Source organism: Carcharhinus amblyrhynchos, chromosome 2, assembly GCF_965287045.1.
Source record: "Carcharhinus amblyrhynchos chromosome 2, sCarAmb.v2.hapA, whole genome shotgun sequence".
Taxonomy (NCBI): Eukaryota; Metazoa; Chordata; class Chondrichthyes; order Carcharhiniformes; family Carcharhinidae; genus Carcharhinus; species Carcharhinus amblyrhynchos.
In genome coordinates, this window is record NC_137325.1 from 150,448,745 (window position 1) to 150,475,289 (window position 26,545).

Here is a 26,545-nt window from a genome sequence, read left to right on the forward strand (position 1 = left end):
GAGTATAATATGTAGGGATAGGGCCTAGGTGGGATTGTGTTCAGTGCAGACTTGATGGGCCGAAGGGCCTCTTTCTGCACTGTAGGGTTTCTATGATGATTAACCTGTGCTTAACCCTCTCTGCACTCACATTGTCTGTACCTGTAAAGACTTGATTACCTGTAAAGATTCTTATTCCAACCATGAAGATGTGGAGGCATTGGAAAGGGTGTAGAGGTATGGTGGGAAGGTCTTATGAGGAAAGGCTAAGGGACTTGAGGTTATTTTTATTAGAGAGAAGGTTACGAGGTGACCTAATTGAGGCATACAAGATGATCAGAGGATTAGATAGGATGGACAGTGAGAGCCTTTTTCCTCGGATGGTGATGGCTAACACAAGGGGACATAGCTTTAAACTGAGGGGTGATAATTATAGGATGGTAGTAAGGTCGTGGAATGCCCTGCCTGCAGCAGTTGTGGATTCGCCAACTTTAAGGGTGGATAACATTGGAATAGTTTAGGTTAGAGGGTCATTAGATTGGTTCCACTGGTCGGCGCAACATCGAGGGCCGAAGGGCCTGTACTGCGCTGTAATGTTCTACGTTCTACAAAATCAGAAGGCGAGGTTTCCCCATTCATAGTTCTTCACATATATTGAGTGGATTAAACTTTAAACACAATTCCGCTGGTCTTAATTGTCCTAAGGCATTGCAGAGATATCCCAGATGGAATTTTTAAATATCCTACACAATTTATTCAGCAGCTCAGAGTGCTTAAACAACAATCGTCAAAGATGTTGTCATTGCAACGTCATTCAACCACAGACTAATTTCAGTCAGATCAGTTGACAGTAAATACACCACACAGACATTTACTAAACAGCAGCTGCTTTCAGCATGTGCGGCAAAACTGAAAATACAGAATGACATTTAGCTAACATTTTATTGGGAGAAATAAACACAATCTTACATGGGTGAGAAAAATAAGAGTACACCTATCAGACAGCAGACACTGTATCGACACAGATACAGGAACTGGAACATTTGCATTCCCCAAGAAAGATAGGGAACACAGGAGGAAGAGTTTGTGGGGGAAATCCATTCAACAGTTCAAGAAGACCATCATATGGCTGGAGAATTGTAGAAACTGTCAGAGTGAAGGAGGAATCCACTGAGGCCATTACCAGCACTGCATCACATGAGAAGGCCTCTACGAGGAGTGCAGAAACCTGTTGAACGAGTTATAGGCAGACTCCAAGTCAAACAGCATCTGACGCACTTGGTTGTCATCCAATTCATCTGAGGCTGACATTCCACTGAGCTTCTGCAACCTACAAAACACCACAACACTGGGATAAACCAGGTCATTGTATCCAAACACAGATAAATCACATTTTTCTCTCTATAACTGGAGTGAGTCAGGGCTCATTCAAACTAAGAGTTGCCCTCCATACAGCTCACTCCACCTTCACAATCCTGCTCTGCCCTCAGCCCTGTATCAATCTCCAACCTAATCCCACTGCCCCGCTCTCTCCTCATAGCCCCGTATCAATCCCCAAACTAATCCCACTGCCTCGCTCTCTCCCCATAGCCCCGTATCAATCCCCAAACTAATCCCACTGCCCCGCTCTCTCCCCATAGCCCTGTATCAATCCCCAAACTAATCCCACTGCCCCGCTCTCTCCCCATAGCCCTGTATCAATCCCCAAACTAATCCCACTGCCCCACTCTCTCCCCATAGCCCTGTATCAATCCCCAAACTAATCCCACTGCCCCGCTCTCTCCCCATAGCCCTGTATCAATCCCCAAACTAATCCCACTGCCCCGCTCTCTCCCCATAGCCCTGTATCAATCCCCAAACTAATCCCACTGCCCCGCTCTCTCCCCATAGCCCTGTATCAATCCCCAAACTAATCCCACTGCCCCGCTCTCTCCCCATAGCCCCGTATCAATCCCCAAACTAATCCCACTGCCCCACTTTCTCCCCATAGCCCTGTATCAATCCCCAAACTAATCCCACTGGCCCGCTCTCTCCCCATAGCCCTCTATCAATCCCCAAACTAATCCCACTGCCCCGCTCTCTCCCCATAGCCCCATTTCAATCCCCAAACTAATCCCACTGCCCTGCTCTCTCCCCATAGCCCTGTATCAATCCCCAAACTAATCCCACTGCCCCGCTCTCTCCCCATAGCCCTGTATCAATCCCAAACTAATCCCACTGCCCCGCTCTCTCCCCATAGCCCCGTATCAATCCCCAAACTAATCCCACTGCCCCGCTCTCTCCCCATAGCCCCGTATCAATCCCCAAACTAATCCCACTGCCCCGCTCTCTCCCCATAGCCCTGTATCAATCCCCAAACTAATCCCACTGCCCTGCTCTCTCCCCATAGCCCTGCATCAATCCCCAAACTAATCCCACTGCCCCGCTCTCTCCCCATAGCCCTGCATCAATCCCCAAACTAATCCCACTGCCCCGCTCTCTCCCCATAGCCCTGCATCAATCCCCAAACTAATCCCACTGCCCTGCTCTCTCCCCATAGCCCGGTATCAATCCCCAAACTAATCCCACTGCCCTGCTCTCTCCCCATAGCCCTGTATCAATCCCCAAACTAATCCCACTGCCCCACTCTCTCCCCATAGCCCTGTATCAATCCCCAAACTAATGCCACTGCCCCACTCTCTCCCCACAGCCCTGCATCAATCCCCAAACTAATCCCACTGCCCCATTCTTACCCCTGCATCTTCTTTTACTTCAATTATTTAAATTCCTACAATAATCTCTGTCTCACTCACTCCTTTTGCTAAAGCATGTGCTGTTCCTATCCTGAGTCAATCCCTTTCTCCCCATCTCCTTCCTCAGTCCCTTAGTGAGACATTGGAATGAACGCTCACTAACCAGCAATTCACTCCATGAAAACTCACCACTGGTCCACTCTATCCTTTCCTTCAAAATCCACTGGCAGATTACTCATCCGATTCATCGTTTCCATCAGTTCCCGCAGATCAGGCTGGATCTGAGGAAATACTACAGTTTAGTAAGAATGCTGTGCTGGTCACAGGAAGGCAAAGAGTGAGCAGTGAATGGAATCAGGATCACATGGAGACATGTGAAATCCACTATTCCGTTCCTTGCCCATGATTCAGAATTACTCACTCCTTGACTGACAATCACCATGCCGTGACAGACAATCACATGGAGCAGCAGCACAAACACAAAGGGAACATTCACCAGCCCGTCCACACAGTCTACCATTCTATTAAAGTTAAAAACCTGTCTGAAAAGTCATAGGCTGAACATGTATATATTGAATGTATATATATTCGTTTAAGAGATCTCTGGATAGGTTTATGGACGAAAAGGGATTGGTATAGGCTAGTGGGTCATTGTTTTTGTAACTGGTCGGCGCAACATCGTGGGCCGAAGGGCCTGTTCTGCGCTGTAATGTTCTATGTTCTATATGTTCTATATAAAATTCCCAGGCCAAACTGTAATGACACTCTGACCCACCTGAAGCATTAATTGTTTGATAACGGTCAGATCTTGTGGCCTTCAGAGAACACAGCCTCATTTCAGCAGCAGAATAATAAACTACTTACATGGGGTTATTCGTGTTACCATTAATGCACGGGAGCTCCACTAGGGACAGCAGTGGTAATGTTACTGGTCCAGTAATCCAGGGACCCTGGGAATGCTCTTGGATCATGGGTTCAAATCCCATCAATTCAATAAACTGGATCAAAAGCCAGTCTCAGTAATAGTCACTATGAATATATAGGAAATTTTATGATTCGTTATAAAGTTCTGGTTAGGCCCCAACTAGAGTTCTGGTCACCACACATTCAAAAGAACGTGATGGACATTGACAGGGTGCAGAGGAGATTGACCAGAATGGTTCCAGGGATGAAGGATTTTAGTTACAAGATTCAGATGGAGAAGCAGAGCCAGGACTGAGTTCCTTGTGGGACCTTTTGTCTGTGCTGATGGGTAGCGTTTAAAATAACTTGGCAGGGTGATGGGGACCCAAGGATAGATTCAGTTGTGATAAAATCAGAAATGAAAATGGAAGACAGAAAATATTGGATGTGTCAGGAAAGCTGAGGAAACAAAGGTTAGAAAAAAAACTGTGGCAGTGGGCAAAGGAATCTCTTCAATGTAAAGAGTAAAACAAATAAAGCAGATAAGTTGAAGGCTCAGACGGAAATGTGGCAACTTGATATCACAGTTATTACAAAAACACAACTTCAAGAAGAACAGGAACGGAAGTTCAATGTAATGTTTTCAACTTAATATTGAACCGTATTGTATTATGATCTATTATGTACTATTTCTCAACTGCACCCCCCCCCCTCTCTGACATTTGCCACCTGGCCTGCCTCAGATCCAGCAGTTTCCTCCCTGGTATGACTGGAAATGTACTGTTCCAGAAAGTTCTCCAGCACACACTGCAGGAAGTTTTCCCCTTCCATGTCCCACAGTCTAAGCTTTTCCCAGTCTAGGGTAATTCAAGTCCCCAACTATCACAACCCTATTTGTCTGGCAAGTTTCCATAATTTGCCTACAAATGCTCTCTTCCATTTCCTTCCCACTATTTACATCGATCATAACAGCGCACTATGGGCCCTTCAGCCCTCAATGTTGCACCGACCTGTGAAACCAACGTGAAGCCCATCTAACTTACACTATTTCAATATCACCCAGATGTTTATCCACTGACCATTTAAATGCCCTTAATGTCGGCGAATCCACTACTGTTGCAGACAGGACATTCCACGCCCTTACTACTCTCTGAGTAAAGAACTTACCTCTGACATCTGTTCTATATCCGTCACCCCTCAATTTAAACCTATGTCCCCTCCTGTTAGCCATCACCATCTGAGGAAAAAGGCTCTCACTGTCCACCCTATCTAACCCTCTGATCATCTTGTATGCCTTTATTAAGTCACCTCCTCCTTATAGAACATAGAAGATAACAACGCAGAACAGGCCCTTCGGCCCACGATGTTGCGCCGACCAGTTAAAAAGCAATGACCCTCTAACCTAAACCAATCCCTTTCCATCCATAAGCCTATCCACGGATCTCTTAAACGCCCCCAAACTAGGCGCATCTACAACTGTAGCCTCTCCTCATAGTTCAACCCCCTCAACTCCGGTATCAGCCTAGTAAACCTCCTCTGCACTCCCTCCAAGACCAAAATATCCTTGCGTAAGTGCGGCGACCAAAACTGCACATAGTACTCCAGCTGCAGCCTCACCAGTGCCCTATACAGCTGCAGCAAGACCTCCCTACTTTTATATTCAATCCCCCTCGCTATGAAGGCCAGCATCCCATTCGCCTTCCAGACCACCTGCTGCACCTGCAAGCTGGGTTTTTGCGACTCATGCAGAAGGACCCCGAGGTCCCTCTGCACCGTCGCCTGCTGCAGTTTTTCGCCACGTAAGTAATAGTCCTTCCTACCATTATTCTGACCAAAGTGGACAACCTTACATTTGCCAACATTAAATTCCATTTGCCAGTTCCTGGCCCATTCACCCAGCCTATCTAGATCCTTCTGCAGACTCTCCACACCCTCCGCACAATTTGCCGTTCCACCAATCTTGGTGTCATCAGCAAATTTCGACACGATATACTCGGTTCCCTCCTCCAGATCATCTATATAAATGGTAAAAAGCTGAGGCCCCAGCACCGACCCCTGGGGCACTCCACTAGTCACCAACCGCCAATCCGAATAGCACCCATTGACCCCCACTCTCTGCCTCCTATTTGACAGCCAATCCTCTATCCACCCTAACACTCTACCCCCAACTCCATGCCCCCTTACCTTCTGCAATAACCTCTTGTGAGGCACCTTGTCAAACGCCTTCTGAAAATCAAGAAAGACCACGTCCACCGGCTCTCCTCTATCCACCGCCCTAGACACATCCTCATAGAACTCCAATAAATTCGTCAGACACGACTTCCCCTTAACGAAACCATGCTGCGTCTGCTCTACCAAACAATTCTCCTCAAGATGCCTCGCTATTTTCTCCTTAATCACGGATTCTAACAGTTTTCCTACAACAGACGTTAAACTAACCGGCCTATAATTCCCCGCCTTTTGCCTGCCACCCTTCTAAAACAACGGCGTAACATTAGCCGTTTTCCAATCCTCTGGCACTTCCCCGGAATCCAGCGACGTTTGAACATAAGAACATAAGAAATAGGAGCAGGAGTAGGCCATCTAGCCTTTCGAGCCTGCCCCGCCATTCAATAAGATCATGGCTGATCTGTCGCTGCTCAGTTCCCGCCCTCTCCCCATAACCCTTAATCCCCTCTCTTATCAAAAACCCATCAACCCGCGTCTTAAAAATATTTAGCGAGGCAGCCTCCACCACTTCAACGGGCAGAGAATTCCAGAGATTCACCGCCCTTTGAGTGAAGAAGTTCCTCCTCAACTCCGTTCTAAACCGCCCCCCCTTTATCTTGAGGCTGTGCCCCCTAGTCCTACTGTCTTTTTTGAGCGGGAAGAGTCTCTCCACCTCTATCCTATCCATCCCATTCATCATCTTATACGTCTCAATGAGATCTCCCCTCATTCTTCTAAACTCTAACGAGTACAAGCCCAGTTTACTCAGCCTCTCCTCATAGCTCAACCCCCTCAACTCCTGTATCAGCCTAGTAAACCTCCTCTGCACTCCCTCCAAGGCCAAAATATCTTTGCGCAGGTGCGGCGCCCAAAACTGCACACAGTACTCCAGCTGCAGCCTCACCAATGCCCTATACAGCTGCAGCAAGACCTCCCTACTTTTACATTCAATCCCCCTCGCTATGAAGGCCAGCATCCCATTCACCTTCCTGACCACCTGCTGCACCTGCAAGCTGGGTTTTTGCGAGAGGTTATTGCAGAAGGTCAGGGGACATGGAGTTGGGGGTAGGGTGTTAGCGTGGATAGAGGATTGGTTGTCAAATAGGAGGCAGAGAGTGGGGGTCAATGGGTGCTATTCGGATTGGTGGTTGGTGACTCGTGGGGTGCCCCAGGGGTCGGTGCTGGGGCCTCAGCTATTTACCATTTATATAGATGATCTGGAGGAGGGAACCGAGTGCAGGGTGTCGAAATTTGCTGATGACACCAAGATTGGGGGAAAGGCAAATTGTGCGGAGGGTGTGGAGAGTCTGCAGAAGGATCTAGATAGGCTGGGCGAATGGGCCAGGAAATGGCAAATGGAATTTAATGTTGGCAAGTGTGAGGTGGTCCACTTTGGTAGGAAGAATGGTAGGAAGGACTATTACTTACGTGGCGAAAAACTGCAGCAGGCGACGGTGCAGAGGGACCTCGGGGTCCTTGTGCATGAGTCGCAAAAACCCAGCTTGCAGGTGCAGCAGGTGGTCAGGAAGGCGAATGGGATGCTGGCCTTCATAGCGAGAGGGATTGAATATAAAAGTAGGGAGGTCTTGCTGCAGCTGTATAGGGCATTGGTGAGGCCGCAGCTGGAGTACTGTGTGCAGTTTTGGGCGCCGCACCTGCGCAAGGATATTTTGGCCCTGGAGGGAGTGCAGAGGAGGTTTACTAGGCTGATACCGGAGTTGAGGGGATTGAGCTATGAGGAGAGGCTGAATAAACTAGGCTTGTACTCGTTAGAGTTTAGAAGAATGAGGGGAGATCTCATTGAGACGTATAAGATGATGAATGGGATGGATAGGATAGAGGTGGAGAGACTCTTCCCGCTCAAAAAAGACAGTAGGACTAGGGGGCACAGCCTCAAGATAAAGGGGAGGCGGTTTAGAACGGAGTTGAGGAGGAACTTCTTCACTCAAAGGGTGGTGAATCTCTGGAATTCTCTGCCCGTTGAAGTGGTGGAGGCTGCCTCGCTAAATATTTTTAAGAAGCGGGTTGATGGGTTCTTGATAAGAGAGGGGATTAAGGGTTATGGGGAGAGGGCGGGAAAGTGGAACTGAGACACAACAGATCAGCCATGATCTTATTGAATGGCGGGGCAGGCTCGAAGGGCTCGATGGCCTACTCCTGCTCCTATTTCTTATGTTCTTATGTTCTTATGACTCATGCACAAGGACCCCGAGGTCCCTCTGCACCGTTGCCTGCTGCAGTTTTTCGCCACGTAAGTAACAGTCCATCCTACCATTCTTCCTACCAAAGTGGACCACCTCACACTTGCCAAAATTAAATTCCATTTGCCATTTCCTGGCCCATTCGCCCAGCCTATCTAGATCCTTCTGCAGACTCTCCACACCCTCTGCACAATTTGCCGTTCCCCCAATCTTGGTGTCATCCGGGAAAATAATCACCAAGGCATCCACTATCACCTCCATTTCCTTCAGAACCCTTGGATGCATTCCATTCGGTCCTGGGGACTTGTCCACAATCAGTCCCTCCAGTCTGTCGAGGACCCAGCACTGATCCCTGTGATACACCGCTGGTAACCGGCCTCCAGTCTGAAAATTTTCCCTCCACCACCACACTCTGTCTTCTATGAGACAGCCAGTTACTTATCCAATTGGCCAAATTTCCTTCTATCCCACACCTCCTTACTTTCTTCATGAGCCTACCATGGGGAATCTTATCAAACACCGTATTAAAATTCATGTATACGACATCAACAGCTCTACCTTCGTCCACACACTTAGTTACCTCCTCAAAGAATTCAATCAAATTTCTGGACAGCAAGAAAGGATGTCCCGAAGCATGGTACATTGGGGAGACCATGCAGACGCTATGACAACGGATGAATGAACATCGCTCGACAATCACCAGGCAAGACTGTTCCCTTCCTGTTGGCGAACACTTCAATGGTCACGGGCATTCAGCCTCTGACCTTCGGGTAAGCATTCTCCAAGGCGGCCTTCATGACACACGACAGCGCAGAGTCGCTGAGCAGAGACTGATAGCCAAGTTCCGCACACGAGGACGGCCTCAACAGGGATCTTGGGTTCATGTCACACTATCTGTAACCTCCATGACTTGCCTGGGTTTGCAAAACCTCACTTACTGTACTGTCTGGAAACAATACACATCTCTTTAAACTGTGATCAGTGCTCCTTCCACTCACATTGTCAGCCACTTTAGGACTTGAACAGCAGGTTAGGTGTAAAGATTCACATTCTAATCATTAATCTGTAAACTGTCTGTGCTTTATATGCTCCGTCTGAGGCCAGAACTCTCCATTCACCTGACAGAGGAACAAACCCCGAAAGCTTGTGAGTTTACTATCAAGTAAATCGGTTGGACTTAAACCTGGTGTTGTCAGACTTTTTACTGTGTTTACCCCAGTCCAAAGCTGGCATATCCACATCATGACTGCAATTTTTTTACACAGAGGGTGGTGAGTGTCTGGAATAAGCTGCCAGAAGTAGTAGTAGAGGTGGGTAAAATTTTATCTTTTGAAAAGCATTTAGATAGTTACATGGGGATGATGGGCATAAAGGGATATGGGCCAAATGCGGGCAATTGGATTAGTTTAGGGGTTTTAAAAAAAAGGGTGGCATGGACAAGTTGGACCGAAGGGCCTGTTTCCATGCTGTAAACCTCTGACTCCATAACTCTGACACCCTTCCCACAGATGAAGTGCAATAGTTCAGTTTTCAGACTGACGTTTATATAATCACTATTATCTCCGCACTTTTACATTCCATACTTATGTAAAACACAAGATTCTATCAGGTTCTTACAGCTTTATTCAGCTGGGGGGATTTTCCACAGATGATCATGTATTCTCTTCCAGCCACCCTGCTGTTGGCTGGCTGGGACTGCTCTCATTTGGTTTCATAATTAACTATTATCACGATTATGGAGCAAAACCCCAAATTTTGCATGGAAATGTTGGACTTTTAAATAAAATGTACAAGCCAAAGATAGCTGAGGATGTAAATTGTGAGAACATAAATTCAGTGACTGTCTGAGAGGTTCCAGTATAGGTGATACCAAGAAAGAGACAATGGAATGTCACAACCTTTCTCAGACCCACATTTTAAAGGAAGAATCCATGCAAAAGTTAACTGCCATTCCCTGTGGAGATAATGGAAACCGATTTTCATCTCAGCAGGAATTATATCCTTAAGTTATACCCCAGCTGTGTTTCATGGGTTTCCCCCTCCCATGAAAATAAAAATGTCTGGAATAAAAAGCCAGCTGCAAAACTTGGTGGGTGGACTTGTGTTGAATGTGTCAGAATGTGTGACATAGAAACAAGAAAACACTGCAGCAGTCATCTGTGCACTGGCAAGAAAAGAAAATACAAGTCTTTGGTGTCCCAACTTCATTTTCTCATGACTATTTGTTCAGAACATATCCACTAATCTCCTAGCAAACCTTGTTCAGCAACAACATCTCCTTACCTCATCCATGGCTCGGATTTCCAGACGCAGTTTATCCATGACAGTAATGAAAAGCTATGGAGAGAGAGAGAAAAGCACAGAGTCAGAGAGACAGAGCGCACGCTGTGGACAGTGAGTTAATGGTCAGCTTTGTTCTGGAATGACCTCTGGCCCTGGTCAGCCTCACCGACACAATATCTGCAATACAGCGATTCAGATTGCCCTTGTCATCCTTGATTGTGATTGGACGATCCTCCTTAATCCTCTCCATTGCCAATGGACAATCCAGCTGGAAAAAAATGATCGAAAAATTTAAACTGGGCCTTGATCCTCGATCCACAAAGTCCACCCAGCCAAACCCCATCTGCCAATCAGGAGCGTTCGCTCCCAGTCTGCAAATCCAGCCTTTTGTTCCACTCCTCCCACCTGGCCCTGCCCCTTCCCCTCCGGCCCCGCTCCCCCTCAGTCCTGTTCCGTTATTCCCCGCCTCCCACCTCAACCCCGCACCGATATTCTCTCCTCACATGTTACTTACCCTGTACTTTCTACAGAACTCATCGATGGTGGTGATATCTGAGCCCTGAACCTGTTTAAATGCTGCTTTATATTGAACAAGCAGGCGGGAGCAAGCAGCTGTGTACCTGCAATGGAAAAGTCAATTAGGAGAGTTCAGAACACCTTCAGCCCTTTCTCCCTCTCCAGTTCTCTCTGTGCCTCCTTTCTGCTCCCACTAACTCTACAGTTGTTCAGAAACACTTCCCATCACGTTTAGTTCTGTTTGACTTGTAACCGATCAACTTCAGCAGACAATACCTGCATTACCCCAGCTCAGCCAAACTCCGAGTGCCAATCGCTTCCTCACTCCCAACTGACTTTGTCTGCTCCAGCCTCCTGCCACCCTTCTCCTATGGGCCAGATCCCCCTTCCCCAGTGTATAACATAGTGTGATACTTACTCAGTGGGAGTGACACAATCCTTTATGTAGGTTTTCTCCAGCGCCTGAAGTGTCTTCACCACAGCAAACAGTTCAGCCATGTTATCAAATCTAGGATTGATGCACAGTGTTAACACAGGGTTTACACCCATCCTGTATGTGTGACCTTGTCTCAATGGTACAATCCATCCTGTATATGTGACCCTATCTGGTGGACATCAATCCTGTATAAGTGACCTTGCCTGGGACACCCATCCTGTATATGAGACCCTGTCTCTACGGTACACACCCATGTTATATATGTGACCATCTCTGGTACACACACATCTGCATGTATGAGTCAATCTGTCACATACTCAGTAGGTTAGCCTATCTGGTATACACCTATTCTGTATGTGTAATGCTGTGTGGCACACACCTATTCTATATGTGACCCTGTCTCTATGGCACACACCCATCCTTTACATGACTCAGAAAGAATGTTTCCAATAGTGGCAGAGTCCAGAACTAGGGATCATAGTCTGAGGATAAAGGAAAAATCTTTTAAAACATAAGAACATAAGAAATAGGAGCAGGAGTAGGCCATCTAGCCCTTCGAGCCTGCCCCGCCATTCAATAAGATCATGGCTGATCTGTCGTGGCTCAGTTCCACTTTCCCGCCCTCTCCCCATAACCCTTAATCCCCTCTCTTATCAAGAACCCATCAACCCGCGTCTTAAATATATTTAGCGAGGCAGCCTCCACCACTTCAACGGGCAGAGAATTCCAGAGATTCACCACCCTTTGAGTGAAGAAGTTCCTCCTCAACTCCGTTCTAAACCGCCTCCCCTTTATCTTGAGGCTGTGCCCCCTAGTCCTACTGTCTTTTTTGAGCGGGAAGAGTCTCTCCACCTCTATCCTATCCATCCCATTCATCATCTTATACGTCTCAAAACTGAGGTGAGGAAATTTTTTTCACACAGAGGGTGGTGAATGTGTGGAATTAATAAATGGGATGTTGGCATTTATTAGAGATGGACTGGAGCATAGAAATAGAGAAGTGTTGTTGCAATTGTATAGGGTGTTGGTGAGACCACATCTGGAATATTGTGTACAGTTTTGGTCTCCTTATTTGAGAAAGGATCTGGTGGCATTGGAGGCCCAGAGGAGGAGGTAGCTTCTGGGAATGAAAGGGTTGACGTATGAGGAGAGATCACATAGTTTGGAGGATCTTTAAGGAGATCTTTCTTGGTGCTCAGCAGAAATTTATTCCGATGGTTAAAAAGGATCGTAGGAGAGATAATCAGCCGTGGATAACGAAGGAGGTAAAGGGAAGTGTTAAATTAAAAGCGGATGCATTTAGAGTAGCTAAGAGTAGTGGGTGAGAAGAGGATTGGGAGAGGTTTAAATGTCAACAAAGAATGACAAAGAAGTTGATAAAGAAGGGTAGGATAAACTATGAAGCTGGGCTAGCGCATAATATAAAAAAGGATAGCAAGAGTTTTTATAAATATATAAAAAGGAAGAGGCTGGCTAGGGCGAACGTTGGACCCTTAGAGGATGAGAGGGAGGACATAGTGGTAGGGGATGGGGAAATGGCTGAGGCCCTGAATAACTTTTTTGTTTCGGTCTTCACGGAGGAGGACGTGAATAATTTGCCGGGTGTTAGAGATGGAAAGATGGTAGGATGGAGGGCCTGAATGACATTATTGTACTAGAGAGGTGGTGCTCGACAGACTGGAGGGGCTGATTGTGGACAAGTCCCCAGGACCGGATGGAATGGTTCTGAAAGAAATGGCAGAGGTGATAGTGGATGCCTTGGTGATTATTTTCCAAATGTCGCTGGATTCCGGGGAAGTGCCGGAAGATTGGAAAACGGCTAATGTTACGCAGTTGTTTAAGAAGGGTGGCAGGCAAAAGGCAGGGAATTATAGGCCGGTTAGTTTAACGTCTGTTGTAGGAAAAATGTTAGAATCCGTGATCAAGGGGAAAATAGCGAGGCATCTTGAGGAGAATTGTTTGGTAGAGCAGACGCAGCACGGTTTCATTAAGGGGAAGTCGTGTCTGACAAATTTATTGGAGTTCTATGAGGATGTGTCTAGGGCGGTGGATAGAGGAGGGCCGGTGGATGTGGTCTTTCTTGATTTTCAGAAGGCGTTTGACAAGGTGCCTCACAAGAGGTTATTGCAGAAGGTAAGGGGGCATGGAGTTGGGGGTAGGGTGTTAGGGTGGATAGAGGATTGGCTGTCAAATAGGAGGCAGAGAGTGGGGGTCAATGGGTGCTATTCGGATTGGCGGTTGGTGACTAGTGGAGTGCCCCAGGGGTCAGTGCTGGGGCCTCAGCTATTCACCATTTATATAGATGATCTGGAGGAGGGAACTGAGCGTATGGTGTCGAAATTTGCTGATGACACCAAGATTGGTGGAACGGCAAATTGTGCGGAGGGTGTGGAGAGTCTGCAGAAGGATCTAGATAGGCTGGGCGAATGGGCCAGGAACTGGCAAATGGAATTTAATGTTGGCAAATGTGAGGTTGTCCACTTTGGTCGGAATAATGGTAGGAAGGACTATTACTTACGTGGCGAAAAACTGCAGCATGCGACGGTGCAGAGGGACCTCGGGGTCCTGGTGCATGAGTCGCAAAAACCCAGCCTGCAGGTGCAGCAGGTGGTCAGGAAGGCGAATAGGATGCTGGCCTTCATAGCGAGGGGGATTGAATATAAAAGTAGGGAGGTCTTGCTGCAGCTGTATAGGGCACTGGTGAGGCCGCAGCTGGAGTACTGTGTGCAGTTTTGGTCGCCGCACGTACGCAAGGATATTTTGGCCTTGGAGGAGTGCAGAGGAGGTTTAGAATATAAGAACATAAGAAATAGGAGCAGGAGTAGGCCATCAAGCCCTTCAAGCCTGCCTCGCCATTCAATAAGATCATGGCTGATCTGTCGTGGCTCAGTTCCACATTCCCGCCCTCTCCCCATAACCCTTAATCCCCTCGCTTATCAAAAACCCATCAACCCGCGTCTTAAAATTATTTAGCGAGGCAGCCTCCACCACTTCAACGGGCAGAGAATTCCAGAGATTCACCACCCATTGAGTGAAGAAGTTCCTCCTCAACTCCGTTCTAAACTGCCCCCCCTTTATCTTGAGGCTGTGCCCCCTAGTCCTACTGTCCTTTCTGAGCGGGAAGAGTCTCTCCACCTCTATCCTATCCATCCCATTCATCATCTTATATGTCTCAATGAGATCTCCGGTATCAGCCTAGTAAACCTCCTCTGCACTCCCTCCAAGGCCAAAATATCCTTGCGTAAGCGTGGCGACCAAAACTGCACACAGTACTCCAGGCTGATACCGGAGTTGAGGGGGTTGAACTATGAGGAGAGGCTGAATAAACTAGGCTTGTACTCGTTACAGTTTAGAAGAATGAGGGGAGATCTCATTGAGACGTATAATATGTTGAATGGGATGGATAGGATCGAGGTGGAGAGGCTCTTCCCGCTTAGAAAGGACAGTAGGACTAGGGGGCACAGCCTCAAGATAAAGGGAAGGCGGTTTAGAACGGAGTTGAGGAGGAACTTCTTCACTCAAAGGGTGGTGAATCTCTGGAATTCTCTGCCCGTTGAAGTGGTGGAGGCTACCTTGCTCAATATTTTTAAGATGCGGGTTGATGGGTTTTTGATAAGAGAGGGGATTAAGGGTTATGGGGAGAGGGCGGGAATGTGGAACTGAGCCACGACAGATCAGCCATGATCTTATTGAATGGCGGGGCAGGCTCGAGGGGCTCGATGGCCTACTCTTGCTCCTATTTCTTATGTTCAGGCTTGTGCTCGCTGGAGTTTAGAAGGATGAGAAGGAATCTGATCGAGGGATATACAAATTTAAAAGACACTGATAAAGTAAATGTGACCAAATGTTTCCCCTTGTGGGACAATCTGCAATAAGAGGTCACAGGTATAGAATGAGAGGTGGTAGATTTCAAACTGAAATGAGGAGGATCTACTTCTCACAGAGGGGGGTGAATTTGTGGAACCCGCTGCCCCACAGCGCGGTGGGATCTGAATCATTGAATGGTTTCAAGAAGGAGATAAATACATTTCTAATAAAAAAAGGATAAGGAGATCTGAGGAACAGGCGGGGAGGTGGATTTGAGACCAGGGAAAGATCAGCCATGATCTGACTGAATGGCAGAGCAGGCTCGAAGGGCCGAATGGCTTCCTGCTGCTTCCATTTTCTATGTTTCTATGATCCTGTCTGGTACACGCCCATCCTGTATATGTGAGCCTGACTAGCATGTGTGTGTGACTTTGTACATTCTGTATATTCTCTGTGGAGTTGATCCTGTTGTTGTTTGCAGGAGACTCTGACTAGGAAATTGGAGTGAAAGACAAGGTTAACTCTGCTCCCCTCTCATGTGGGTGACCTTCTGACACATTGTCCTTCCCTCACCTATGATTCTGAGCTTTGGGTTCTCCAGCCTCACAGTATCAGTTCTGAACACTCCTGAGAATTGTCTCTATTTCACTCCAAACTATCGAGGTGTGCTCTCGGCAATGCCCCATATAGTTAGAGTAAGATTTCATCACACTATTTAGCACATTTTGCTCTCTTCTCTTTAACACCCACCTCACTTTCCACTCATTCTGTGCGGTCTCCCTGTGTAATCATCAACATGTCAAAAACAACATTACTCACTTTTCTCTTTCCCTGGCGTTTTTGTATAACTTCACTTCCTGAAACAAATAGAATTAGAATTCAATCTGGATGAATCCACTAACACTGAAACCGGCACGGGGCCAATCGGGACGCGAGGTCAATTGAGACGCAGGGCCAAGTGGAGCCAATCGGAGCACGGGGTCAATCGGGGCGCGGGGCCAATTGGAGCCAATCGGGGCATGGGGTCCATTGGAGCCAACCAGGATGTGGAGTCAATCTGGGCGCAGGGCCAATCAGTGCAGAGACAGAAGCACCTCAGCATGCTTCAAGCTCCATTAGTGCAACACTTCCTAACAGACTCTGCCCCCTCATCCCTCTCCCCCAGCAGAATTCCTCTGCTTCCGTTAGCCCCACCCCATCCCACCAGCTCCAGTCTCCTCGTAACCCCCAGACGTCTTTGCTCCCATCCAAAATCCTGACCCTGCCACCCCGTCCCAACGCTGCGCCTCCCTCCCAGCGCTCCCTCCCCCACACTCCCTCCCTGATGCCGCGCCCCCTTCCCCAACACCGTGCCTCCTCTCCCACATGCAGACACTCTGCCCTCTCCTATAACCAATATCCACCCCTCCCACCAGATCAAGGTGCTTCTCAGTCACAGCTCTGGCAATGATTTCCCACCTCGTACAGTTCCGGTTTGTTCCCTTGACCTGGAATTACACAAGAACAGAAATGGTGAAATTCTCAACTAACTGCTGGAGAGATCCCCAGGAACAAGTGATCAACAGCACATCCTCAAAGGGAAAAACTGATCATTACACAACATTCAATCACTTCACATACTGAAACAACCGTGTCCAAGTGCAGCAAGATCTGGGCAATATCCAGGCTTGGGCTGACAACTGGCAAATAACATTCGCACCACATTGAATACAGGAGTTCGAATGTTTTGTTGAAGTTCTACAAGACATTGGTAAGAACAAAGAACTGCACAGCAAAGGAAACAGGCCCTTCGGCCCTACAAGCCCGCGCTGCCCATTTTAACACTTAGTGAGTGCCTTATTCAAGTCTTTTGTTGATCGTTGATGTTTTTGTCTATCTCTAGTGGACTCCACAATAAAAAGGGTTCAAATTTAGGGAATTATATGTGCGCCAGTTTAGGGAATTATATGTGAGCTAGTAAGGCCACACTTGGAATACTGTACATTTCTGGTCACCCTATTATAGAAAGGATATTATTAAACTGGAAAGAGCGCAGGAAAGGTTTACTAGGATGCTACCGGGACTTGACAGATTGAGTTATAAGGAGTGGCTGGATAGGCTGGGACATTTTTCTCTGGAGCATAGGAGACTGAGGGGTGATCTTGTAGAGGTCTATAAAATAATGAGGGGCATAGACAAGGTAGAAAGTCAATATCTTTTCCCAAAGGTAGGGGAGACTAAAACTGAGGGGATAGGTTTAAGGTGAGAAAGGAGAGATACAAAATTGTCCAGAGGGGCAATTTTTTCACACAGAGGGTGGTGCGTGTCTGGAACAAGCTGCCAGAGGTAGTAGTCGAAGCAGGTACAATTTTATCTTTTAAAAAGCATTTTGATGGTTGCATGGATACAATGGTATAGAGGAATATGGGCCAAATGCTGGCAGTTGGGATTAGTTTAGGGGTTTCAAAAAAAAAGGGTGGCATGGACAAGTTGGGCCAAAGGGCCTGTTTCCCATGTGGTAAACCTCTATGGCTCTATGACCACATAAATGCCAGGCAATGACACCCTCAACAAGAGAGGAGCTAACCATCATTCCTTGACATTCAATGGCATTCCCAACACTGAGTCCCAATTTTCAACATTTAGCATTTGTCAGAAACTGAACTGGATCAGCTATATAAACACTGTAACTACCAATGCAGGTCAGAGGCTGGGAATCCTGCAATGAGTAACTCACTTCCTGACTCCCCAAAGCCTGTCCACCATCTACAAGGCACAAGTAAGGAGTGTGACGGAATGCTCCCCACTTCCCTGGATGGGTGCTGCTCCAACAACACTCAAGAGGTGTCAAAGCATAGTAGTCAATTCGATTGTTACTCATCCATCAACCTAAAACATCTGTTCCATCCGCCACCAACACACAGTGACAGCCGTGTGTACCATCTACAAGATGCATTGCAGCAACTCACCAAGACTCCTTAGGCAGCACCTTCCAAACCCACCACCACTTCCATCTAGAAGGACAGGAGCAGCAGATACCTGGGAACACCCCCCACCTGGCGATTCCCCTCCGAGTCACTCACTATCCTGATTTGGAAATATATCGGCCGTTCCTTCACTGTCGCTGGGTCAGAATCCTGGAACTCCCTCCCTAACAGCACTGTGGGTGTACCTACACAGTAAAAAGTCTGACAACACCAGGTTTTTACTGTGTCAGACTTTTTACTGTGTTTACGCCAGTCCAACGCCGGCATACCCACATCACGGTGTACCTACACCCCAGGGTCTGCAGTGGCTCAAAAAGGCAGCTCACCAGCACCTTCTGAAGGGGCAATGAGGGATGGGTAATAAAGGCTGACCTAACCAGCGATAGTCATCTCAGGTGAATGAATTAAAAACCACGTTGTCTTCTCTCTTTGTGCCCATATAGGGGTAACCTTTTAAACACAGCTGGTCCCAGTGAAGAGTTTCTATTGCTGACCATATCCCAGAGACATAACAATGATTGGTTTGAAGCCTCACCTCCAACAGCAGGATTCGCTGCAATGCCTTGAAACATTTTGATTGAAGAATGTTGTCTGCCTGTGAAACACTTGTTAACCTGCAACAGAAAGGCAAATATCAGAGCCCACAGATAAAACCCTACCCACCTTTGATTCACAAGATGTTTACAAACAGGACATCTGGCCCATTGTGTCGACACTAGCTAATATACGTCTGACTACATGAATCCCATTTACCAGCGCTGGGGCCATAGCCTTGCAGGTTACAGCAGTGCAAGTGAATATCTAAATATTTCTGAAACATTATGAGAATTTCTGACTCAACTACCTTTCAGGCAGAGAGTTCCGGACACCCATCACCATCTGGGTGAAGAGATTTCTCCTCAATAGCCCTCCACAGAATCCCTACTGTGCAGAAAGAGGACATTCAGCCCATCGAGTCTGCATCGACTCTCAGAAAGAGCATCTGACCCAATCCCCCACCCTATCCCTGTAACCCTGCACATTTAGCATGGCCAATCCACCTAACCTGCACATCTTTGGACTGTGGGAGGAAATCGGAGCACGTCGCGGAAACCCAGACACAGGGAGAATGTGCAAACTCCACAGTCACCCAAGCCAGGAATTGGACTGGGTCCCTAGTGTTGTGAGGTAACAGTGCTAACCACTGTGCCACCCACATCTATATCTCCGGATTAATGACCCCTTTACTAATGGAGAAAGTTCCTTCCTATCTATCAATGTATACTCATAATCTTATCCACCTCTATCAGGCCCCCTCTCAACCTTCACTGCTTTAAAAAAGACTCAGCCTATTCAGTCTTTTCTCATTGCTCAAACCCTCCATCCCAGGCAGCATCCTGGTAAATCTCCTCTGCAAAACAATTACATTCTTGCTAACGTGGTGACCAGAACTGCACAGTTCTTGCTGGCTTACCCAGCTTCGGGATGATCTCTCTGCTCTTGTATTCTGTATCTTGGATAATAAAAGCAAGTATCCCATAATGCCTTCTTAAGCACCTTATCTATCTGCTCTGCCACCTTTGGGGATCTGTAGTTATGCATGCCAAGGTCCCTCTGATCTTCAGTACTATCCAGGGTCCTACCATTCATAGTGTAATCCTTTGCCTTGGTAGCCCTCCCTCGCTTTCCCAGGGTGAATTCTATTTGTCACTGCTTTGCTCACCTAACCAAGAGTCCATTGGTGGGGATGAAGTAGAAAGGGTCGAGAGCGTCTAGATCACCAGCAACCTGTCCTGGTCCCCCCATAAGAACATACGAAATAGGAGCAGGAGTAGGCCATCTAGCCCTTCGAGCCTGCCCCGCCATTCAATAAGATCATGGCTGATCTGTTGCTGCTCAGTTCCACTTTCCCGCCCTCTCCCCATAACCCTTAATCCCCTCGCTTATCAAAAACCCATCAACCCGCGTCTTAAAAATATTTAGCGAGGCAGCCTCCACCACTTCAACGGGCAGAGAATTCCAGAGATTCACCACCCTTTGAGTGAAGAAGTTCCTCCTCAACTCCGTTCTAAACCGCCCCCCCTTTTATCTTGAGGCTGTGCCCCCTAGTCCTACTGTCTTTTTTGAGCGGGAAGAGTCTATCCACCTCTATCCTATCCATCCCATTCATCATCTTATACGTCTCAATGAGATCTCCCCTCATTCTTCTAAACTCTAACGAGTACAAGCCTAGTTTATTCAGCTTCTCCTCATAGCTCAACCCCCTCAACTCCTGTATCAGCCTAGTAAACCTCCTCTGCACTCCCTCCAAGGCCAAAATATCTTTGCGCAGGTATGGCGCCCAAAACTGCACACAGTACTCCAGCTGCGGCCTCACCAATGCCCTATACAGCTGCAGCAAGACCTCCCTACTTTTATATTCAATCCCCCTCGCTATGAAGGCCAGCATCCCATTCGCCTTCCTGACCACCTGCTGCACCTGCAAGCTGGGTTTTTGCGACTCATGCACAAGGACCCTGAGGTCCCTCTGCACCGCCGCCTGCTGCAGTTTTTCGCCCCGTAAGTAATAGTCCTTCCTACCATTCTTCCTACCAAAGCGGACCACCTCACACTTGCCAACATTAAATTCCATTTGCCATTTCCTGGCCCATTCGCCCAGCCTATCTAGATCCTTCTGCAGACTCTCCACACCCTCCGCACAATTTGCCGTTCCCCCAATCTTGGTGTCATCAGCAAATTTCGACACCCTACACTCGGTTCCCTCCTCCAGATCATCTATATAAATGGTAAAAAGCTGAGGCCCCAGCACCGACCCCTGGGGCACGCCACTAGTCACCATCCGCCAATCTTCCGACACTACAGTTAAGAAAGCCCACCAACACCCCTACTTTCTCAGAAGACGAAGGAAATTGGCATGTCAGCTGTGACTCTCACCAACTTTTACAGATGCACCATAGAAAGCATTCTTTCTGGTTGTATCACAGCTAAGTATGGGCTCCTGCTCTGCCCAAGACGACAAGGAATTTCAAAAGATCGTGAACGTAGCCCAATCCATCACACAAACCAGCCTCCTAAACACTGACTCTGTCTACACTTCCTGCTGCCTCAGGAAAAGTAGCCAGCATAATTAAGGACCCCCACGCACCCCAAACATTCTCTCTTCCACCTTCTTCCTTCGGGAAAAAGATGAAGTCCGAGGTCACGTACCAACCGACTCAAAAACAGCTTCTTCCCTGTTGCTGTTAGACTTTTGAAAGGATTTACCTTGCATTAAGTTAATCTTTCTCTACACCCTAGCTATGACTATAACACTATCTTGTGCACTCTCTCGTTTCTTTCTCTATGAACGGTATGTTTTGTCTGAATGCCGCGCAAGAAACAATACTTTCCACTGTATGTTAATGCATGTAACAATAATAAATCAAATAATATCTTGCAGTCTATGGCTATTCTCCTCACTTTACGTTAATGTACACCAGCACATAGCAAGGGCCCTAGTACCAAACCCTGTGGAACCCCATTGAAAACAGACATACAGTTACTGCAACATCTCTCTATTATCATCCTCTGGATCCAAAATTGGGTGAGAGGCAGGAAGCAACATACCACTTTGCCTTGGGTCCCATGGGCTCTTACTTTCCTGTCCAATCTGCCATGAGGGACCTTATCAAAAGCATTGCTAAAATTCATATATATCACATCAAATGTATAACTGTAATCAACACTCCTGGTTACCTCCTCAAAACATTTGATTAAATTTGCCCAATACAACCCTCCCTGAACAAATTCATGCCAACTGTCTCTTACTAATCCATGTCTATCCAAGTGCAGATATATTGTGTTCTTCAGAATCCTTTCCAGTAACTCCCCATCATTGAGGTGAGAGTGACCAGGCTATAACTTTCTGGTCTATCCCTACTTCACTATTTTAATAATGGGTCAATGTTAGCTGTCCTTCAGGGTGGCCAGCGAGGATGTGACAATGACAGCCGATGCCCCTGATATCTCCTTCTTACCTCCCTCAACAGCCTGGGATACATCTTGTCTGGGCATTATCCAGATTTAAGACTGCTAAACCTCCAAGTATCTCCTCTCCTCTAATATTTCAATGTTGCCAACCCTGAGGTCTACACCTGCATCATCCTTTTCCATTGTGAAGACTGACACAAAATATTCATTGAGGACCTTACACACCTCTTCCAGGTTGACACACACTTTACCTATTCCCTATTGGAACTACTCTTTCCCCAGTTACCCTCATGTTTGTTATATATTTGAAAAACCTCCTTGGATTTTCTTTTATTCCAGCACTGACCCTCTGACAGTGTGGCACTCCCTCAGTACTGACCCTCTGACAGTGTGGCACTCCCTCAGTACTGACCCTCTGACAGTGCGGCACTCCCTCGGCACTGACCCTCTGACAGTGCGGCGCTCCCTCGGCACTGACCCTCTGACAGTGCGGCGCTCCCTCAGCACTGACCCTCTGACAGTGCGGCGCTCCCTCAGCACTGACCCTCTGACAGTGTGGCACTCCCTCAGTACTGACCCTCTGACAGTGTGGCACTCCCTCAGTACTGACCCTCTGACAGTGCGGCACTCCCTCAGTACTGACCCTCTGACAGTGTGGCACTCCCTCAGTACTGACCCTCTGACAGTGCGGCACTCCCTCGGCACTGACCCTCTGACAGTGCGGCGCTCCCTCGGCACTGACCCTCTGACAGTGCGGCGCTCCCTCGGCACTGACCCTCTGACAGTGCGGCACTCCCTCAGCACTGACCCTCTGACAGTGCGGCACTCCCTCGGCACTGACCCTGTGACAGTGCGGCACTCCCTCAGCACTGACCCTCTGACAGTGCGACACTCCCTCGGCACTGACCCTCTGACAGTGCGGCACTCCCTCAGTGTCTTCCGGTGACTCTGGATCTCAATCCACACTCTCCGGCAGCAGCAAACTGTAAAAACAGGGCCTGGATGATAGGAACCGCTCAGTCGCGGCCTGGCAGCGGACTCTCCGTCTCTCACCCGCTCTCCGCTCCTCCCGTATCAGCGCCCCCGCGCGGCCCGGAGTCTCACAGCACCGCAATCCCACAATGCAGCCGCGCAACCGCCTCCCGCGCGCAGCTTCATTCGCCCAGAGCCTCACAGATCGTTCCACACAGCCCCTCCTCACTCCCACCCCCTCCCCCGCCGCGTCCCTCTCCCCACATTCCCTCCCCTCTTCCCCCCCCTCACCCCCTCTTCCCCCCCCTCACCCCCTCTTCCCCCCCCTCACCCCCCTCCCCCTCACCCGTCCCGCCCCGCCTCCCCTCCCCCGCCTCCCCTTCGCCCCCCCCCCCCCGCTCTCCCGCGCATCACCCCCCCCCCCCCCCGTGTCCCCATGCCTGCTCCCCCCCACCGTGTGACCACCCACATTCTCCTGCGCACTACCCCCATCTCCTTCTCCCCCTCTTCCTCAACCCCATTGCTCTCTGGGCAGAGGGCAGTCAGGAGCATTTTGGACTATGATTTTAATTCGTTATGATTTTAGGCAGTTACGGAAAAGATGAAACCAAGATGAGCTGAGAATAAGGTTTCTGAAATGTGGGAGGGCAATTTTAATTGGGTAAGATGGGATCCAGCCAAAGTGGTCTGGAAACACGTCGGAAAATCCACATCAGAGCGATAGGAGCCATTCGAAAAGGAAGCAGAGGGACGAGAAAGACAGCGTGTTCATGCGAAGGTAAAGGGTGGGACGTAAAAGCCCAAGGATCCTTGAATGTCAAGGGATATACAAAAATGGAGGCTTAGGGCAGGGATAGGATACTCAAAACAGTGTGACCAGTGGTGTACTGCAAGGATTGGTCCTTGGCCCCTTGCTGTCATATGACATTTGCAGATGACACTAAAATTGGTGTTTTTAATACTGAGGAAACGTAAAAAGGGTGGCACTGTGGCACAGCAGTTAATATTGCTGCTTAACAATACCAGGGACCTGGGTTCGATTCTCAGCTTGGGTCACTGTCTGTGTGGAGTTTGCACGTTCTCACCCTGTTTGTGTGGGTTCCCTCCGGGTGCTCTGGTTTCCTCCCACAGTCCAAAAGATGTGCTGGTTAAGTACATTGGCAATGCTAAATTCTCCATTAGTGTACCACAAACAAGTGTTGGAGTGTGGCGACTAAGAGATTTTCACAATAACTTCATTGCAGTGTTAATGTAAGCCTTTTAAGACACTTCTGGATGATTACTTAGGATTTAATGGGATTGAGGGTTATAGATAGGCCTGATGGGTAGGGATATGATTGGCGCAACTTGTGGGCCGAAGGGCCCGTTTGTGCTGTAGTGTTCTATGTTGTAATTATGACACCAATTAATAAACTTAAAACTAAAATAAGTTTGTAAGTTTATTTCTTAGTGTTACAAATAGGCTTACATTAACACTGCAATGAAGTTACTGTGAAAATCCCCTCACTCTTCTAAACTCCGGTGAATATAACCCTAACCAACAAATTCTCTCCATGTATGACAGACCTACCATCCCAGGAATCAGCCTGGTAAACCTTTGCTGTACTCCCCCTATAGCAAGGACATCATTCCTCAGATAAGGACACCAAAACAATACTCCAGGTGTGGCCTCACCAACACCCTGTACAATTGCAGCAATTCATCCCTATCTCTATACTCAAATCCTCTCGCTATGAAGGCTAACATACCATTTGCCTTCTTTACTGCCTGCTGTACCTGTGCACTTACTTTCAGTGACTGAAATATTTTATTAATATTTATTAATGATCTGGATGAGGGTATAGTTGGGTGGATTAGTAAGTTTGCTGATGACACCAAAGTCGGAGGTGTGGTAGATTGTGAGGAAGGGTGTCATAGTTTGCAGGGTGACTTAGAAAGGTTGCAGAGCTGGGCCGTGAGGTGGCGGATGGAGTTTAATGTGGAGAAGTGTGAGGTAATTCATTTCGGTAGGAATAACAGATGTGTTGAGTATAGGGCTAACGGGAGGACTTTGAATAGTGTGGAGGAGCAGAGGGATCTAGGTGTATGTGTACATAGATCCCTGAAAGTTGGGAATCAAGTAGATAAGGTTGTTAAGAAGGCATACGGTGTCTTGGCGTTTATTGGTAGGGGGATTGAATTTAGGAGTCGCAGCGTCATGATGCAACTGTACACAACTCTGGTGCGGCCGCACTTGGAGTATTGTGTGCAGTTCTGGTCCCCACATTACAGGAAGGATGTGGAGGCTTTGGAGAGGGTGCAGAGGAGGTTTACCAGGATGTTGCCTGGTATGGAGGGGAAATCCTATGAGGAGAGGCTGAGGGATTTGGGGTTGTTTTCGCTGGAAAGAAGGCGGCTAAGAGGGGACCTTATTGAAACATATAAGATGATTAGAGGTTTAGACAGGGTGGATAGTGATAGCCTTTTTCCTAGGATGGAGAAAGCTAGCACGAGGGGGCACGGCTTTAAATTAAGGGGGGGTAGTTATAGGACTGATGTCAGGGGTAGGTTCTTTACCCAGAGGGTGGTGAGGGACTGGAATGCCCTGCCAGCTGCAGTTGTAAATGCGCCTAGTTTGGGGGCGTTTAAGAGATCTGTGGATAGGTTTATGGACGAAATGGGATTGGTTTAGATTAGTGGGTTAGTGTTTTTTTTTAAAAGCTGGTCGGCGCAACATCGTGGGCCGAAGGGCCTGTTCTGCGCTGTAATGTTCAATGTTCTATGATGCATGAGGACACCAAAGTCTTGCTGAGTATCCACCTCTCTTGATTTACACCCATTTAAGTAATAATTTGTCTTCCTATTATTGCTACCAAAGTTGATAACCTCACAGTTATCCACATGATACTACATCCGCTGTTCATATGCTCACACACTCAGCCTGCCCAAGTCACACTGAAGCATCTCTGTATCCTCCTCACAGCTCACCCTCCCACCCAACTTTGTATCATCTGCAATTTGGAGATAATACATTCAGTTCCCTCTTCCAAATCATTAATATATAATGTGAACAGTTGGGGTCCGAGCACAGATCCCTGCGGAAGCCCGCTAGCCACCGCCTGCCGATCAGAAAACATCCATTCGTGCCAACTGTTTGCTTCCTATCTGCCAACCAGCTTATATCCATCACAAGACATTATGTGCAATCCCATGAGCTTTAACTTCATATAGTAGCCTGTTATGTGAGACCTTGTCTAAAGCCTTCTGAAAGCCTAAATAAACCACATCCACTAGTTCTCTTTGGTCAACATACCACCCTGGAACGTTGGAGGGAGTACAGAGAAGGTTCACCAGACTGATACCAGAGATGAAGGGGTTAGCTTATGAAGAGAGATTGAATAGATAGGGTATGTACTTGTTACAGTTTAGAAGGCTGAGGGGGGATCTTATAGAGACTTACAAGATAAAGAAGGGGCTAGATAGGGTAGAGATAGAGAGATTCTTCCCACTTAGAAAGGAGACCAGAACTAGAGGGCATAGCCTCAAAATAAGGGCGGTGGTGGGGGGGGCGCAGTTTAGAACGGAGTTGAGGAGGAACTTCTTCATTCAAAGGGT

The 26,545-nt window shown here is 47.8% G+C and overlaps 2 protein-coding genes across 6 annotated transcripts in view; one reads left to right on the plus strand and one right to left on the minus strand.

The window, feature by feature from the left end:
• Positions 1–902: 902 nt before the first annotated feature.
• On the minus strand, positions 903–23,059 carry vps28 (VPS28 subunit of ESCRT-I). 5 transcript variants are annotated; one of them, XM_080214379.1, is made up of 10 exons: positions 22,887–23,059; positions 18,567–18,645; positions 16,524–16,552; positions 15,885–15,922; positions 11,241–11,330; positions 10,821–10,926; positions 10,473–10,574; positions 10,307–10,360; positions 2,901–2,992; positions 903–1,309 (listed from the first exon to the last, which is right to left on the minus strand). In XM_080214379.1, the coding sequence occupies exons 2-10, from the start codon at positions 18,601–18,603 to the stop codon at positions 1,189–1,191; spliced, it is 669 nt and encodes a 222-aa protein (XP_080070505.1). In that variant the 5' UTR covers positions 18,604–18,645; positions 22,887–23,059; the 3' UTR covers positions 903–1,188. The 5 variants fall into 5 exon arrangements, with proteins under 5 accessions (XP_080070505.1, XP_080070514.1, XP_080070522.1 ...); XM_080214388.1 differs by having other exon boundaries at positions 22,854–23,059; XM_080214396.1 differs by having other exon boundaries at positions 22,821–23,059.
• A 425-nt stretch (positions 23,060–23,484) lies between these two features.
• LOC145360079 (uncharacterized) overlaps positions 23,485–26,545 on the plus strand; it is a 115,405-nt gene continuing 112,344 nt past the window's right edge. Inside the window, exon 1 of the mRNA XM_080215029.1 lies at positions 23,485–23,729. Coding sequence (XP_080071155.1) covers positions 23,618–23,729 — 112 coding nt within the window. The 5' untranslated portion in view covers positions 23,485–23,617. The remainder of the gene's footprint in view (positions 23,730–26,545) is intronic.